The sequence below is a fragment of the Dromiciops gliroides genome, chromosome 6 (genome assembly GCF_019393635.1).
Source record: "Dromiciops gliroides isolate mDroGli1 chromosome 6, mDroGli1.pri, whole genome shotgun sequence".
Classification (NCBI taxonomy): domain Eukaryota; kingdom Metazoa; phylum Chordata; class Mammalia; order Microbiotheria; family Microbiotheriidae; genus Dromiciops; species Dromiciops gliroides.
In genome coordinates, this window is record NC_057866.1 from 280,185,448 (window position 1) to 280,201,560 (window position 16,113).

A 16,113-nucleotide genomic window follows, 5' to 3' on the forward strand; every position below is an offset into this window, starting at 1 on the left:
TAGACTTACCGTGGCCAAGCAGAGGGACTTGGCTCCTCATGAGAAACAGCCCCAGAACTCTAAGTGAGCCTGGATTAAAAACCCTGTGAGCCCAAGGCCTCCCGACTGGTGGCCCACCTGTGCCCTTGGGCTCTGATGAGGAAGCCAGCTTTCCTCGGGGTCCTCCCCCTTCCCTTCCCTTTGCTCAAGTTCCCAAAGTTCAGGCTGTCCCCCAGCTCTCCAGGCTCCTGTGTCCCCACTGGGTATACAGCTCTCCACAAAGTCTGTGCTGTTCTCCTGGGTCCAACACCCTCTGGGCTTCCTCCTCTGCCAAGGGCTGTGAGGCAGCCAGCACAGAGTAGGCCCCTGAAAGGGCAGAAGAGCCCGCATTGTCTTGGCAGAGCTCACTCTTCCCTAGGCTCAGGCCTTGTCTCTGCCACCATCCCACACTGGGCAATTCATCTAGGAGCCCGAGGTGAACGTCTCCTCAGCAAACTGAGCAGTCCACAAGCATTTTGTGTCAGGCACGGTGCTAGATACAGGGAGGCTGAGGCAGACATGACACAGCCCTGACCTCATGGACATGTCCAACAGCCCAGCAAGCAGGGCCCCCTCAAGGGATATAAAAGCCTATGCAAGGCCACCAGGAGAGCATGCCTGGAGATTGGCACCAGCAGTGAGGTGGGGCTGAAGAGTGGGAATCATGAGGGGTGGAGGGGCAGAGAAGGATTACATTCTAGACATGCATGAGTGTGTGCATGTATATGTGTGCATATGCATGCATGCATATATGTGTGTGCACGTGTATGTGCATGTGTGTGCAGGTGTGTCCGTGTGTTGCAGGTGTGCATACATGTCTGCATGCATGTGTATATGTGTTGTACACACATGTGCGTGTGTGTATATGTGTTGTACAGGTTGTGTGCATGTGTGTGTGCACAGCATGTATATCCATATACACCTATCTACACATACATACACATGTGTACATACATTCATATACACACATACATCTAGACATATATATGGTTATAAGGTTTCCAAACAGCCTTAAGTGCCCGGGTCCCAGTCCCCAGTAAGGTATTTGCCAATGTGACTCACCATTCCAACCCCAAGGTCTATCACATGCCAGGATAGGTCAAGGTGGACAACTCAAAAGAAGAAAGATGTGGCCTTTAAATAAGCAGGTTGGATTTAATGACCTTCAAGGTCTCTTTGGACCAGTGACCAGATGACCCTTTCCCACAGCCCCCCTCTCTCTGGGGGGCTGCCAGATCCCTTTGATCAGTTATCAGTTTGCTCCCATGAGTCTCTGGGCCACATTGTGAACACACACAACACACAAAGAGGTCTCTTCCCCCAGGCAAGACAATCCCCTATTAAATGCCCAAGAAGGTCTCTAAGAAGACTTCACTGTGGCATTCATTGAACAAATATCATTAAATTCTTCTTGAGTGAAGACCTCAGAGGTGGCTAGGGGTTCTGTGGGTCTGAGTCCAGTGGGGGTGAGGGGAACTCAAGGCACCATTGACCAATAGCTGTGAAGAAGACAGACCAAGCAGGATGACTAGCCAAGGAGTGGAAGGGGGTGGGAGAGGGGGAACAAAGATAGACTTCTAGGAAGGAGCCATCACATCCCTTCAGGGAATGAGGTTCAACCCTGAGGGCTGGAAAGGAAACCAGCCTTTGGCCAGGGGGGCTTTATCCTGAATGGCTATTTCCACAACGACTGGGGATCTTTTTCTAAGATTAATTACTTTCCCCTAATTGGCTAATTGTTGTTTCCTTTTTTAAACTTCCTATTCTTTCTCATATCCTCTCTGGAGCTTGCAAATACAATTATTTCCCCTGCTAATTTCATCATGTTCCACTGGATAAAAGTTATATAATCATGTTTCCCTACCCCCACCCCCAGTGCTCTGGAAACCTCTGGCTTCCTCAGGGAGATCCCTACAGCTCAGACCCAGCTCTGACTAAATCATGGCTCAACTGGACATCTATTTATTGGTTTACGGTCAAGAGTCATGAGTGGACATGGAATCAGAGGAAGACTCATGGCCTCCCCCCTCCCCTTAACAGCAAAAATTCCTCATTAGGAATCCACATGATTCTAGGCAAAGGGTGAAGAAAGAAAAAAATTAGGCCACCCCTTGAACCCACTAAGAGCAAGCCTCCTGGAACCTGGGCACCGTGGGGTCCTGAGGCTCTTGGCTCCTTCTCCTCAGCCTCAGTTTCCTAATTGTCAAAGAAGAAAAATAATACCCATAACACCCTCTCTCACAAAAGGGTCTGAGGATCAAATGAGATAATAGGAAAAAAGTCTTTTGCAAACATTTAACATTCAGAGGATGCCCATTGTTGGGACAGGTACAGTCTCCTTGGGGGTGAGACAACGAGTGTGAGCTGTTTTGTCATGGCATCGTGCCCTGCAATGGGATGCCCAAAGATGGACCGAACTGGAGCAGCATAAGGGAACCTGAGCAACCCATGACAGCCTCTGGGAAACCAGGGAAATGATGTTGGTGGAACCCATGTACATGTGCTTCCAACCCTTGGGTTCTTAAAGGGATGATGCTGAAAAGATGAAAATTAGAACCAAGAAAACCCCAAAACACTTTGGCCAGGGTTCCCCAGCTGTCAAGTTGAGTCAAAGAGATTCCACAAATGACCTTGAGTCAGAGTCTCAATGGGAGGGAAAACCAGGCAGCTGGCTCCAATATCCAAAGCAACATGATCTGAAGTCTGACCCAGCTCCTTCTACCTGGCAGCAAGCAAACACAACCATTATTACATCGGAGTGGAGTGAAAAGATGAGAGGGAAAGAGAAAGGAGAGGAGAGGAAATACATACACACACACACACACACACACATTCATTGAGCACTACTATGTGCTAGGCACTGTGTTAAGCACTTTACAAATACTATCCATTTGATCCTCACAACAACCCTGGGAAATGCCATTATCTTTTCATTTTACAGTTGAAGGATCTGAGACAGACAGAGGTTAAGGGGTTTGTCCAGAGTCACACAGCTAGTAAGTGTCTGAGGCAGATTTCCCCCCCCCCCCAGTTTTTAAAATTGTTTACCTTAAAAGACATGCAAAAAAATTACATCCCATAAATCAATATACAACTATACTTTTTGTTCCACTGAACACCCTGAGCTCAGTGAAATACTTCATGATTGTTTACCCTTTTGAGACTAGAAATCAATTAAATAGAATGCTTATATGTTTCAAGTAAATAGTTTTCCTTCTTTTTGTTTCCTGCACTGCTTTTCACCTTAACAAACCAACCAGGTAAATTTTACTCAGTATGAACTCTAAAGGGTTCCTACTTTATAGAAATACTTTGAGACCAGTTTCAAGTTGTTTAAATCTTCAATGAGTCTGTGACCTCATCCATGTAGGAAATGTCTATCTAAGCATATCTATAATTTCTAATCACATGAAACTCATGTCTGCATCTTCTTGAAAATCTTCCATAGGGGTTACATCCAATGAAGTGATCACCTTCCTCAAGACCTCTTGATATTATATGAGCACAAATGGACCACAGGGCCTGTCCATAGGGTATCATTCCTTATTACTATAAGACCCACCCACTTAGATCGGATTTGAACTCAGGTCTTCCTGACTCCAGTTCTAGCATTCTCCCCATTTCAGTACCTAGCTACCCAAGAAAGAGACAGACAGATAGATGGATAGATGGATGGATGGATGGATAGACAGAGGGATAGATATGGATGCTTGTGAGGAAGTATTGTGCCCCACTTGTACTTCAGCAAAACTGAAGGTAGAGAGGGGCAAAGGATAGACACAAACTAAAGACAAAGGGAAAGGCCTGAAGATGCCAAAGCAACACCCCACATTTTAGAAAGGGTCTCACTCTAGGATAGCTCAAATGTTATGAAGAGGACACAGGAGAAAATTAAGTTGCCCAGAGCACTCATACCTTTGCTCCCAACCTCTCCCCCATGAGCAATCAGAAGCTGGGGATGTCCTAGCTGGGCTCCCTGTCCTAAGTAAAGCAGGTTCCCAAAAGTGAGGGAAGCCATCTCTGAGCCAGGAAGGGTTGTTGAACAGCAGAAGCCAAACCTCTCCAGCCTTCTACCTGGGGGTGACCAACCTAAGAACAGAGATCTGAGGAAGTCAAAGGAGAGCCTTCTGCCAATCCTGGGCATGACAGAAGTAGCCCTTGCTCAGAAATAGCCTTGTAACATTCCAACTTTAGGAAGGAGGAGGAGGATCAAGAGGGGGAGGAGGAGCAGAAGGAGGAGCAGAAGGAGGAGCAGGAGGAGGAGGAAGAGGAGGAGAAGGAGACCACCATAACACTGCAACTGAAGAGAGCTGATAAGAACTTTCTCAGTATTAGAGTAGCTGAAAGGAATAATACACTTAGAGGACGCAGGTCCTGAACTGAATATGAAGAGATGATATCTGTAAAGCATTCATTTTTTGTTTTATCCTTGTTCTTCGTGGGGCAGGCAGGGTGGGGTGTCTTATGTCTGGGGCCGGATTTGGGCTCAGGACCTCCTGGGCCTAGCGCTGGTGCTTTGTCCACTGAGCCACCTAGCTAACCCATGATGACATCTTTAAAATAGGGTTGAGGGGTAGGAGGAATGCACTGGGGGAGGGGAAAGGGGAAAGGTGAACTGGGGAGAGGTAGCTCTCATGAAGGAAACAAGAAAAAAGCTTATGGAGGGGAGGGGAGAGGGGAAGGAATAGGGGCAGTGAGTGAACTTTACTATCATCAGAATTGGCTCAAAGAGGTAATAAACATACATACTCAAGTGGGTATACTAATATATTTTTGCCCTGAGGAAAAGTAGAGAGGAGAAGGAGATGGGAGGGGGGAAGAGGGGAAGGAGGAAAGGGCAGATTTGGGGATGAGAGCAGTAAAAAGCAAAACACTTTTGAGGAAGGTGAAGATGTTCTGCATAACTATACATGTATGACATATATTGAATTGCTTGATTTCATAAGGAGAGTTGAGGAGGGAGGGAGGAAGAAAAATTTAGAACACAGAATTAGCTCAAAGACCTTAAGTGGACTCAAGGAGGGAATAACATATACACCTAATTGGGAGGAGTAATCCATTTAACCCTACATGAAAGTAGGAGAAGAAGAGGATAAGGAGGGAAGGGTGAATGAAGGGAGAGCAGAGCAAGGGAAGGGGTGCAGTCAGAAGTAAAACACTTTTGAGGAGGAATAAGGTAAAAGAAGATAGAAATAGAATAAGTATCATGGGAAGGGAATAGGATGGAGGGAAATAGTTATGATGATTGACTATAATGGCAAAATGTATGGTACCTACTTTGCTGGGCTAGAAGAAAACTCTTTGTCAAGTTTAAGGTACTATATAAAATTATGATGGGGCAGCTAGGTGGCGCAGTGGAGAGAGCACCGGCCCTGGGGTCAGAAGGACCTGAGTTCAAATCTGGCCTCAGACACTTAACACTTACTAGCTGTGTGACCCTGGGCAAGTCACTTAACCCCAATTGCCTCACTAAAACAACAAACAAACAAAAGTTATGATGAACAGGATGCTCTCAGAAAAACCTGGAAAGACCTACATGAACTGAAGCAGAGAGAATGTATTGTATACAAAATAACAGCAATAGTGTAAGGATGATCTGCTGGGAAGCCCGTGGTTATTTTCAGCAAGGCAAGGACCCAATATAACTCTGAAGGACTTATGAAAAATTGCAATCCATCTACAGAGAAAGAACTGATGGTATCTGAAAACAGATTGAAAACACATTTTTTTTTGACAATTCCTTAATCTGAAGTTTTGTTTTTATCTGTTTTCTCTCAAAACCTAGCTAATGTGGAGATATTTTCCATGACTACTCATGTATAATTTATATTGAAATGCTTGAGTTCTTGGGGGTGGGGGGTGGGAAGAGAAGTTGGAACACAAAGTTTTAAAAACTTGATGCCAAAATGTGTTTCTACATGTGATTTGGAAAATAAAATTCTAAACATAAAAAATAATTAAAAATAGAATATATATATGTATATATATATATATATACATATATATATATATATAACAATGCATTAGTGTTTCAATTTTTCCACAGCTGAGGTGAAGCTTTTATACAGGGAGTGAGTGACATGGTCAGACTTGGACTGTTATTTAACATCTATGGAAGGATGCATTGGAGAGATGGGGAGAGCTGACATGTGGGAGACCGACCTGAGTTCTACTTCAGCAGTCCAGTGAAGAGGCAAGGAGGGCAAAGACCTAGGACTGAGTGAGTGGGGAGAGGACGACCATGGGGGAAGAGGTGCAGATGCTCTGCTGGGAGAAGGGGAGGGCAGCAAACTGCCTTGGTTTCCATAATAAGGGACCAGAATAGCCACCTATCCCCAATCTAGACTATGCCACTGAAGATGTGAGTAATGCACACTAGGAAAGAGGAGTCATCTAGCAGGGCTGCTCAATGACTAGGTTGGGCGGAATGAGGGCCTTGACTGGCAGAGTAGGGTGGGTGACATCCATCTACCTGAGTAGGAGCAGGAGATGGTAGCCAGAGAGTCTTGGCCAATGGCTAGGCTTGGGTTTGCACAGAGGCATTCGATAGAGTGGGTCAGGACTTAGCAATCTGTGCTTGGCCTATTCTCTGTAACAATTTGATCAGAAGTGCTTTTCCAGCCCCAAACTCCTCAAGTGACCTTAGCTATAATTGTCATAGTTATTTAAAGGAAAGAGATGGCATGTCTACACAGTTTGCATCTGACAGCACACTGCAGGATACAGTCAGGCACAAAGAGAGCTTTAAAGGCAGGCTAAAATATTGGACAGACCATGGTGAATCAGGAAGGAAATTACTAAGGGTAAGTATGAAGTTTCACATTTGGGTCTAATAAAGTCAGCTTTGTAAATTGGGGGAAGTAGATTTAATGATCAATCAGCAGCACTAATTAAGCACCTACTATGAGCCAGGCACTGTGCTATGCACCTGGCACTCAGAGCCAAAGAAGGAAATTGTCCTTGTGTTTTGATGAGGGTGATAAGGTGAGTTCAGCAGGACTGAGACACAGGAAAGAGAGTGAGGGGGGGGCCTCTAGATCCCAGAGCCAGTCCTGAACATGGCTGAGTGGAATGGGTCCCCTTTCTGTCCAAGCAGGCCCAATTCAGCGGTTACCTTTGCGCAGTAGATGACCATAGTCATGGTGATGTTGGCCCACAGGCTCCATGGCTTTTTCTAGGTCCAGAAAGCCCTCTGTATGGAAGCTCACTTTAGCCCAAGCCCACAGTTCTTTGAGGTAGAGGGGTGCTCATCGTCTGAATTTAGAAGGAAGGCAGCTGGGGCCCAGAGAGGGTAAGCATCACACACCCAGGTCACACAGCTGGCAAGGATCTGCTGCAGGACTGGAATCCAGGTCCAGTGCTCTCCTGAGGAGGCTGAGGCAGGCTCATGGCTCATGCAGGCATCTTCAGGCTACACCTAGGGACAGTTTTCCTAGCTCCCCGTGTGAGCCAACTAGGAGCCCTGAGCAATCTCTCCCTGATACAGGGCTGGCTCAGTTTCCCCATCTCTCAAAAATATGGGGCCAAACTCAATGATCTCCCAGGCACCCTTTCCCCCTGCAACTCCCAAAGTCCACGGAGCAAAGCCGTGGGGCCAGACTGAAGAGGGCATGGAGTTCTCTGTCCTGGGCACTGGATCAGGGTCCACCTTTGCGTTGGAGCCTTTTGCTTGGGGGGGGGCGAGGTAGTGAGAATTTGGAAGTGCTAAATGTTAGTGACCTGGGCAGAGTGCACACAGGAGGCGGACACCGGAGGCGGGGCCGAGTGAGTCCTCCCCTTCGGGGGGCGCGGCCAGGGACGAGGAGGAATGTTTGGACAGAGTCCGGGCCCCGGCTGAGAGAGGGGTTGGGAGGGGGCGGGACCAGTGGTGGTGGGAGGGTGAATGGGGGTGGTGGTGGAGGAAATCGGTCCTGGGGGGGGGGGGGGGGGCGAGGCCAGGGGCGGGGCGTTGGAGAAGCTGAGGCCAGGGGCGGGCGTTGGCCGCCAGTGGGAGAAGGCTGGTGGCCAGAGTGGAACTGTACGTTTGTCTTAGAACGGCAGGCAGTCTAGAGGGAGCCAGGATCTTGGGGCTCAACAGCTCGTCTCCAGCCTCCGCGCTCAGCGCTTCGAGGGGTCCGCCGTCAGCAAGGGCAACAGCGGCCAGGATGGCTTCTTGTCCCCCAGCCCAAGGGTTCCCCGACAGTGTCTAGTACCCGCGGGCCTGAGGCAGCTCCCTCCCTCTGGGGATCCGAGGACTAGAAACCCAGGGAACTATCTAGAAGGAAGGAGCGGGCCGGGCCGGGCCGGGTCGGGAGCTCCGTGGGGGCCCGCAGGTCCGCGGCGACCCATGTGCAGGCAGAGGCCACCGCCACCTCCGGACACCATGATCGTCACGCGTAAGCAGCGCCCCGGGCACCGAGGGAGATTGGGAGGGTGGGGGCCGCCCGCGGCTCGAGGGAGGGGCCGCCAGAGAGCCTGGGGTCTGGGTCAGGCAGTACTGGAGTAGGGGCTGACTGTTGCCGGCTTCGGAGGGCTCCCGGAGGCCCAGGTGGCTGGGTGGGGGTGGGGGGAACAGAGGCCAGATCCTCTCCCCCTCCCCCACCGAGCTCTGCTCCTCTGCGCCCAGCCCCTGCACTGCCCTAGGGAGAGCGGGGAGGGACCCAGGAGCCAAGGTGGGGGTGGGCGTTGGGCGAGGTCCATGGAGGAAGCGAGCCACCCTGACCGAGACTGGATGGACTGGGACGGCTGCCACTAGGGCTGCTGGCTCCCTGAAGCCGGATGAAGGTCCCTGCTAATCAAGTAGGCGCCGGACCCTGGGGCAGGGCCTGGGGGGGAGCGGAGCGGAGCGGACCGGACCCGGACGGGACGTGACGGAGGTGTTCCAGGGTGGCTTCTCGCCCTCTCCCCCTCCCTTTTTGCCTCTCCTTCCTTTCCCCCCTTCCTTTCCATTTCTTCTCCCCGTCTTTCCTTCCCTCCAGTCCTCCTATGTAAGCCCAAACCAAGTGAATTGCCTCTGAGCCTATGTCCCCCTGTGTTAGATGGAGGTGGGGAAGGAGTTGATCCCCACTACTCCCTTCCAGCTCGAAGTCTGTGAGCCTGGCTGTGGGAAGTTTCCAGTCCTGGGGGCCTCCGAGGGGGCAGCTCAGTCCTCTCTGCCTCCCTGCCTCCTTCCCTGCCTGCCTTCTCAGGCGGGACCCCTTCCTCACCGGACTCTGCTGTCTGGAAATCGGGCTCTTTGAGGCCAAGGAATAAAATCTGGGGTCCTCCTTAGGCAGCTCTGAGGCTCCCCCATCCAATTCCCGTTAATTCCGCTCCCACCCCCTTCTATCCTGAATGAAGGGGGGTCTCTAAGCGGCCGTGAGAAAGGATCAGGGCTTCAGCAAGCCCTTGGGCTCCCCCAAGTGTGCACTGTGAGAGCCTTCTACCTAAGTCCTGGGCAGGCCTCTGGAACACCTGGGACAAACTGACAGCTGCTGGGAGGGTGGCCAGTAACAGCTGGACCAGGCTGGGCTACCAGAGGGGCCAGGAGGAGGGACAGAAAAGAAGAGGCATTCCTGGGCTTTGAGGGTCACCTCAAAAACCACCCAAGGGGTCAGTGGAGGCAGAGAGCTCTTGATGGCCCTGCTGGGGAGGGGTAGTCAAACCTTTGATGTCTCCTGGACTGCCTGTCTGCTTCCTCCCTCCCTTTCCTCCTTCCTGATGCAGCTGTGGTCTCTCTGTTAGGACTTCTCTGTCTTGCTAGGGTCTGCCTCCTGGAGTGCAGTTGTCTCTGCCACAGGGCTGGGGCTGGGGCTGGGGCCAGGGGTCCCTCCACCATGTCATTTCAAAGGGCCTGATGGCATAAGGGGTTCAAATCTTGCAGGGCAGGGATGGCCCACTTGGAAGAGGTGCGTTCACAGGGGACTGTGACAAGGTCCATTGTGAGCATGCCCTTGACAGCCAAGGCCAAGTCGGAAAGGCTTTCATCTCCTTCCTGGGACTTGGTGACAGTGGCCCAAGGGCACCTCTGAGGAGCGTCCAAGGCAGGGAACCAGGGTGCTGAAGAGCCTGGAATTCTTGCGTTGTGGATGAGGATCAGTGGACTGAAGTTGGCCTGTCTGGCTGTGTGTGAAGAACTGTTGTTTGGAGGAAGGACTGGACTTGTTCTCCTTGGTCCAGGGGTGTGGAGAGGGGGAGACTTTGTCCGTGTCTTCTATAAGAACTTCCTAAACACACCAGCAACCCCAGTGTGGAATGGGCTGCCTTGGGAGGTAGTGAGCTCTCCATCCAGGAGGGTCTCCAAGCAGAGGCTGGATGATGCTTCTCCAGGATGTTCTTGTGGGGATTCCTTTTATGTATAGGTGGGACAGTAGCTCTGTCCCTTGGATACACACCTTTTGGCTCACTCAGCTCTGTTATGTTTTGTTTTGGGGCAATGAGGGTTAAGAGACTTGCCCAGGGTCACACAGCTAGTAAGTGTCAAGTGTCTGAGGTCGGATTTGAACTCAGGTCCTCCTGAATCCAGGGCCGGTGCTCTATCCACTGTGCCACCTAGCTGCCCCCTCAATTTGGTTTTTACTGGGATGTTAACAACACTTAGATGTCCCCAAAGTATGGACACTTGAAGTATGGGAGTGGTGACCCTGGAGTTGTCCTTGTGGAGCAGGGGCTCTGGGTAGGCAATCTGTAGATTCCCTGAGAGGCCCTGTGGTGCCTGGCTCTGAGTCAGAATGACTAGGTTTCCAATCCTGCCTCTGGCACTCTGGGGCTAGCTTCTTCCCTCCTGGCCCTCCCCCTATGAGGTGGGTCACTTCCTTTCTCAGAGACTCAGTTTCTTCAGCTGTCAAAGAAGGCAGTTAATGGGATGACCTGTGGAGTCCTCATTTACATACTTACAGCTCTCCCGGAGCCCCCTCACTTTGTATCACCCACCCTTTGTGGTGGGAACAATGGTAAGCCGATGCTATCCGCTCCATGCTATCTGGCCTTTAAGGTGAAGTGCTTTGCCCCTCCCTGCTAACCTAGGGGGTGGAAGCTATTTAGGGGTCTGCCTGGAATCATCCATGAAGTAACTGGCAGAATTTGAACTCAGGTCTTCCTGACTCCCAGTCTCCTGCTTTGTCCAATATGCCACCTAGCTGCCCCAGCTCTAGACCCCACTAGGCTACTCCTGACTCCCTCTTGTTACTTTTGGGAATTCCTGTGGTTTAGGAGGTGGGGGGGAGGAGGCCCCAGAGGGAGGGAGGGAGGGAGGGAGGGAGTCTGGCCCTGCTGCCTTCCTTGCTTTATAGCCTTCCTGCTGGGGAGTAAGGTGGGGTTTTTGTTTTAAAATATAACATAATAAAGATTAATAACTAAAACTAGCACTGATATAGCGCAAATATTTTTCCTGTTACCTCATTTGATTCAGAGCAGCATCAAGGATACCTGGTTTAAGGGGAAGTAAAGGAGGATTTCTCACCCCCAAAGCCCCCAACCCCTGCTTCACCGTCTTCCCTGTGGCCAGCCAGAACACCAGCCCTTCTCACCCCATGTGAGGGGGCAGGGAAGGTCACTGCTGTGGCTTAAGCCAAGGGAAGATGGGGGAATGTGGGGGTCATTTTCTCTCTAAAAAAATACTGACTACATAGGGTCAGACTGTATTTGTCCCAGGGAGCACGAGGCTGCTAGAACACTGGGTGCCCTCATCATAGGGCACCAGGGCTATAGCAAAAGTGTGTCCATTTGACAGATGAGAAAATCTAAGTCCAGACAGGCGAAGTGATGGCCCAGGGTCACACAGCTACTAAGATTCTGGGGCTGGACTTGTACCTAGCTCCATCCCTCCACCTGGGGCCAGGCTTGCCCCTTTGTTCTAAGGAGGAGGAATCCTAAGAACTTCAGACATTTGTCCAGAAAGAAGCTTGGCTTCTAATGACTTTCTCTGTCCTGTGTGGCCCACACTCTTCTCTGAGGAGTGAGAGGCCAAAGATTGCCTCCTTTCCTTGGCTATATGACTCCAGGCAATTTCCTCAATAGCCCCATCTCCCAGGATTGTTCTCTGGATTAAATGAGATCCCATCAGTAAAGGGCTTTGCAAATCTTTAAAAGCATTATGGGAAGGCTAGCTACTTATTCTGATTCAGAATATTTTATTAACTATTAATTAATTTTATACTCGATAACATTATAATTATCCCTAATAGCCACTACTAACTGAAGGAAGGCATTCTCATGTATCAGACTTTTGAGCTTGCTGGCTCCTGTCCAGGGGCTCTCAGCCTCTCAGTGGTTGGAGGGGGTGCCCCAGGGAGCAGGCTTGCCCTAGTTAGTGCAAGCTCTTGGGCCAGGGTCTCTGGTCTCTCTTGAGATTTCACTGAGGTGGGCCCAGCATGGGGTGGGAAGGGGGAGAAGGGCAGGGCTTGGACTTTTGCCCTGAGCTTCCCATGGAAGGAAGGCCTCATTGTCTTCCCTGTTTGCCTGCTGAACATCATTTCCTTTCTGGGGAATTTGCTAAGATAGTTAGGCTCTAAAATTAAGGCTGTTAGGTTGAAGTTATCTGGGGAGAAATCAGAGCCAGCCAGGTTTGGGGAGTGGTTGTCTCAGCTCCTCAGATCTGGAGGGAGCTCTCAGCTCTGCCTCTACTCAGTGGGTGTTGTGACCTGGCTGGTGGCCAAGCTCTAAGACAATCTCTTTGATATTTAAATTGTTTCTGGCTTTTTGCAGTATTTTCTCCTTCACCTGATGATTCTGGAATTTGGCTACAATATTCCTTAGAATTTTCATTTTGGGGTCTCTCAGGAGGTGATTGGTGGATTCTTTCAGTGACTATGTTTTCCCTCTGGTTCTAGGATACCAGGGCAGTTCTCCTTAATAAATTCCTCAAATATGCTATCCAGGCTCTGATCATGGCTTTCAGGTAGTCTAATAATAATTCTTAAATTATCTGTCTTGGGTCTATTTACCAGGTCACTTGTTTTTCCATTGAGGTGTTTTACATTTTCTTCTATTTTTTCATTCTTTTCTGTTTGACTGATTCTTGATGCCTCATAGAGTCATTCATTTCCACATGCCCAATTCTAATTTTTAAGGTTTTTTTTTTTCAGTCAGTTTTTGTACCTTTTTTTTTTCCATTTTGCCAATTTTATTTTTTAAGGAGTTTTCTTTTTTTGTTTTGTTTTGGGGTTTTTTTTGCGGGGCAGTTGGGGTTAAGTGACTTGCCCAGGGTCACACAGCTGGTAAGTGTTAAGTGTCTGAGGCTGGATTTGAACTCAGGTACTCCTGAATCCAGGGCCGTTGCTCTATCCACTGCGCCACCTAGCTGCCCCTTAAGGAGTTTTCTTAAATGGATTCCCCCCCCCCATTTAGCCAATTATATTTTGATTGGATTTTTTAGGGGGGGGGGGTGAGGCAATTGGAGTTAAGTGACTTGCCCAATGTCACACAGCTAGTAAGTGTCAAATGTCTGAGGCTGGATTTTAAATCAGGTCCTCCTCACTCCAGGGCCAGTGCTCTATCCACTACACCACCTAGCTGCCCCTAGCCAATTATATTTTTTAAGGAATCATTTTATTCAGTTAATTTTTGCTTCCTTTTCCGAGCTGTTGACTCTTTTCATAATTCTCTTGCATTACTCTTATTTCTCTCATTTCTTTCTCATTTTTTGCTTCTACCTCTTTCATTTAATTTTTAATAATCCTTTCTGAGCTCTTCCAAGAAGGCTTTTTGGTCTTGAGATCTCTTCATCTTCCTCTTTGGGGCTTCATGTGTAGGCATTTTGACAGTGTTGTCCTCTTCTGAGTTTGTGTTTTGGGCTTCCCTGTCACCATAGTAGCTTTCTATGGTGAGGGTTCTTTTCTGTTTCTTAGTCACACTTTAGCCTATTTCATTCCTTTTAAAGTTGAGCTCTGCTCCTGAGGCACGGCGGCACCAACCCAAGCTTCTTATGCTGAGGTTGCTGGCTGCACTGGGGTGACCCAGTCTAGTCACACCTGTTGTGTAAGGGATGCCCCAGCTAGCAGTTTGCCTTCTGCCTTGGGGCTGGGGGCCTCACAACTGGCATGCTGCACCACTAGCTTGCTGAGCTAGGACCGAGGGGCCTCAGCTGCTGATCTGTGCTGTGGCTAAGAGCCTCCCACTGGCTTGCTCAGACCCCCTCTGTGTTGTCCTGCCCTCCCCTTTTACCCAAATGAGACAGACCTTTCCTGAAATCCTTCTAGGTTATCTTAAGCTGTAAGCTTTTGTCGGTTCTGTAGGCCCAGAATCCATTTAGAGTCTTGATTTAATGTTGTTTCCCAGGGAAATTGGGTAGAGCTCGGGCAACTTCTGGCTTTTCTCTGCCATATCAGCTCCGCCTCTATAAGTCAGTCACCACAACCCAACTCCTGGCTCCACTGCTGAGCCTTTGATGCTTCCTCCCTAAAGTCCCAGAGCCAGGAGGGCCCACAGAGGCCATCTGAATCATTATCTCCATTTCACAGATATAGAGACTGAGGCTCCAGGAGGGGAAAGAATGTACTCCACGGGAACTTCAGGGGCAGGAGTTCAGTCCAAGTAGAGATGACTGAGTGATTCCCTTAGGTCCCATTGGAGGCTGCCACTGGTGTCTTGGCTAAACAGCACCCGCTCACTGTTCTCACCAGGGCTTGTGGGAGACTACCTGGGCAGAGGTTGTGAATGGGACACAAACTCTCCCTACCCATGGCCCATACTTTCTTCCGTCTTGGAGGCTACACTTGGGTCTTTGGGCATTTCTGGTGCAGGGCCTCCTAAGGAAAGGCACGTCCCCTTTGGCCATGCCACTCAAAGACATTTCTTAGCTGGGCATCTGTGCTCAGCCTCTGCCATACCAGGGGACACCTGAGCATCTGAGTGACCAGATTCCTCCTCTTGCCTGTCTTCTCATGCATTTATTTAAGCACCCACTGAGTGCTAAGCACGGTATGCAGTGGGGAACACACAAAGACAAAAATGAAACGGCCCCATTTTCAAGGAGCTATTTTTGATTGAAAAGAAGAGAGCACTGGCCTTAGGAGCCCAGGGGCTCAAACCTTGCCTCAGACTGTCTGATCCTGGGCACGTCACTGCCCCTCTCTGCATCTTGGTCAATCCATCTGCAAAGTGAAGGGGTTGGATGCCTGCCTTCGTGGCTGAGGTCTCATCCATTCCTAGATCTAAGTTCTGGGGTGATTTGGGGTGACCTGGGGGTGAAGGGGAGTGCCAGGAATCACATCAGCTTCTTCCTATCAGTCTCCTTGAGCCAGAAGGGTCCTCACATACTTTATGCAGGGCCCAGCACATGAGACATGCTTGATAAATGCTTGTCATCTCCACTTGAGGATGGTGTTCCCCATTTCTCAGCCTCACCTCATGGGAGGTTGAAGAAGAACAAGGGGGCCTGGGGATCAGGAGAAAACCAAGGCTTTGGGGTAGCAGATCGGGACTGGTCCCAAGTCACACACTGAATGAGGGGAACACCTCCAAATAGCAAATGGCCAGGCTCATTTTCTCCGTGGGCTGGGGAAACCCTCCCTGGGAGCCACGATAGATGGCATTCAATGCCCTGCTTGGGACGTTTGCATGGGTTGGCTTGTGGAGAGCTGAGGTTCCTGGAGATTGGGGGAGGGGAGCCCCAGGCACAGCCTCACCCCCTTCCTGCTGGGCTGATTCTCTCCACGGTGACTCAGTGAGGTTCAGGTACCCAGATATACCCGTTTCCCAAAGATGCCTCTGGATAATGCATGCCTGTTGAATTGTGTGTTCTCACACTGGCCCCTACAAACAGACGGCCCCCTGGAACTCCCGCCAGGGCAGCCCCAGTAACTGGGAGGGGTTGCTTCTCCTTGTTTTCTTTCTGCCAGGCCAGAGAGACATGAATGAAAGGCTCCCTTGAACTCAGCTCTGCCCCAGCAGGGTTTATTTTGGAAGGGGCGGGGCATTCCAACAGGCAGAGTACATAGGATGGTGAGAAGTGCCTCAGATCCGAGAGTCCTGGACTCAAAAGACTGACTGGGAGTGATTTCCCCTTCGAGGTTCAATGCAGTCTTTCACAACACATTTGTAGGGTCTCCGGGCTGAGAGAGGTGAATAACGGCTAACATTTCTTCCGCGTGTTTAGGCATTCAAAGCACTTTTCAGGTATTTTCTTCACTTTACTCC

The 16,113-nt window shown here is 49.9% G+C and overlaps 1 protein-coding gene across 3 annotated transcripts in view; it reads left to right on the plus strand.

Moving 5' to 3' along the window:
* DLC1 (DLC1 Rho GTPase activating protein) overlaps positions 1-16,113 on the plus strand; it is a 208,890-nt gene that overhangs the window by 156,057 nt on the left and 36,720 nt on the right. Inside the window, exon 1 of one of the 3 annotated variants that reach the window (XM_043972515.1) lies at positions 7,995-8,393. The exons of the other annotated variants lie outside the window; for them this stretch is intronic. Coding sequence (XP_043828450.1) covers positions 8,345-8,393 — 49 coding nt within the window. The 5' untranslated portion in view covers positions 7,995-8,344. Of the gene's footprint in view, positions 1-7,994; positions 8,394-16,113 lie in introns of those variants that run through there. 3 annotated transcript variants of the gene reach the window in all.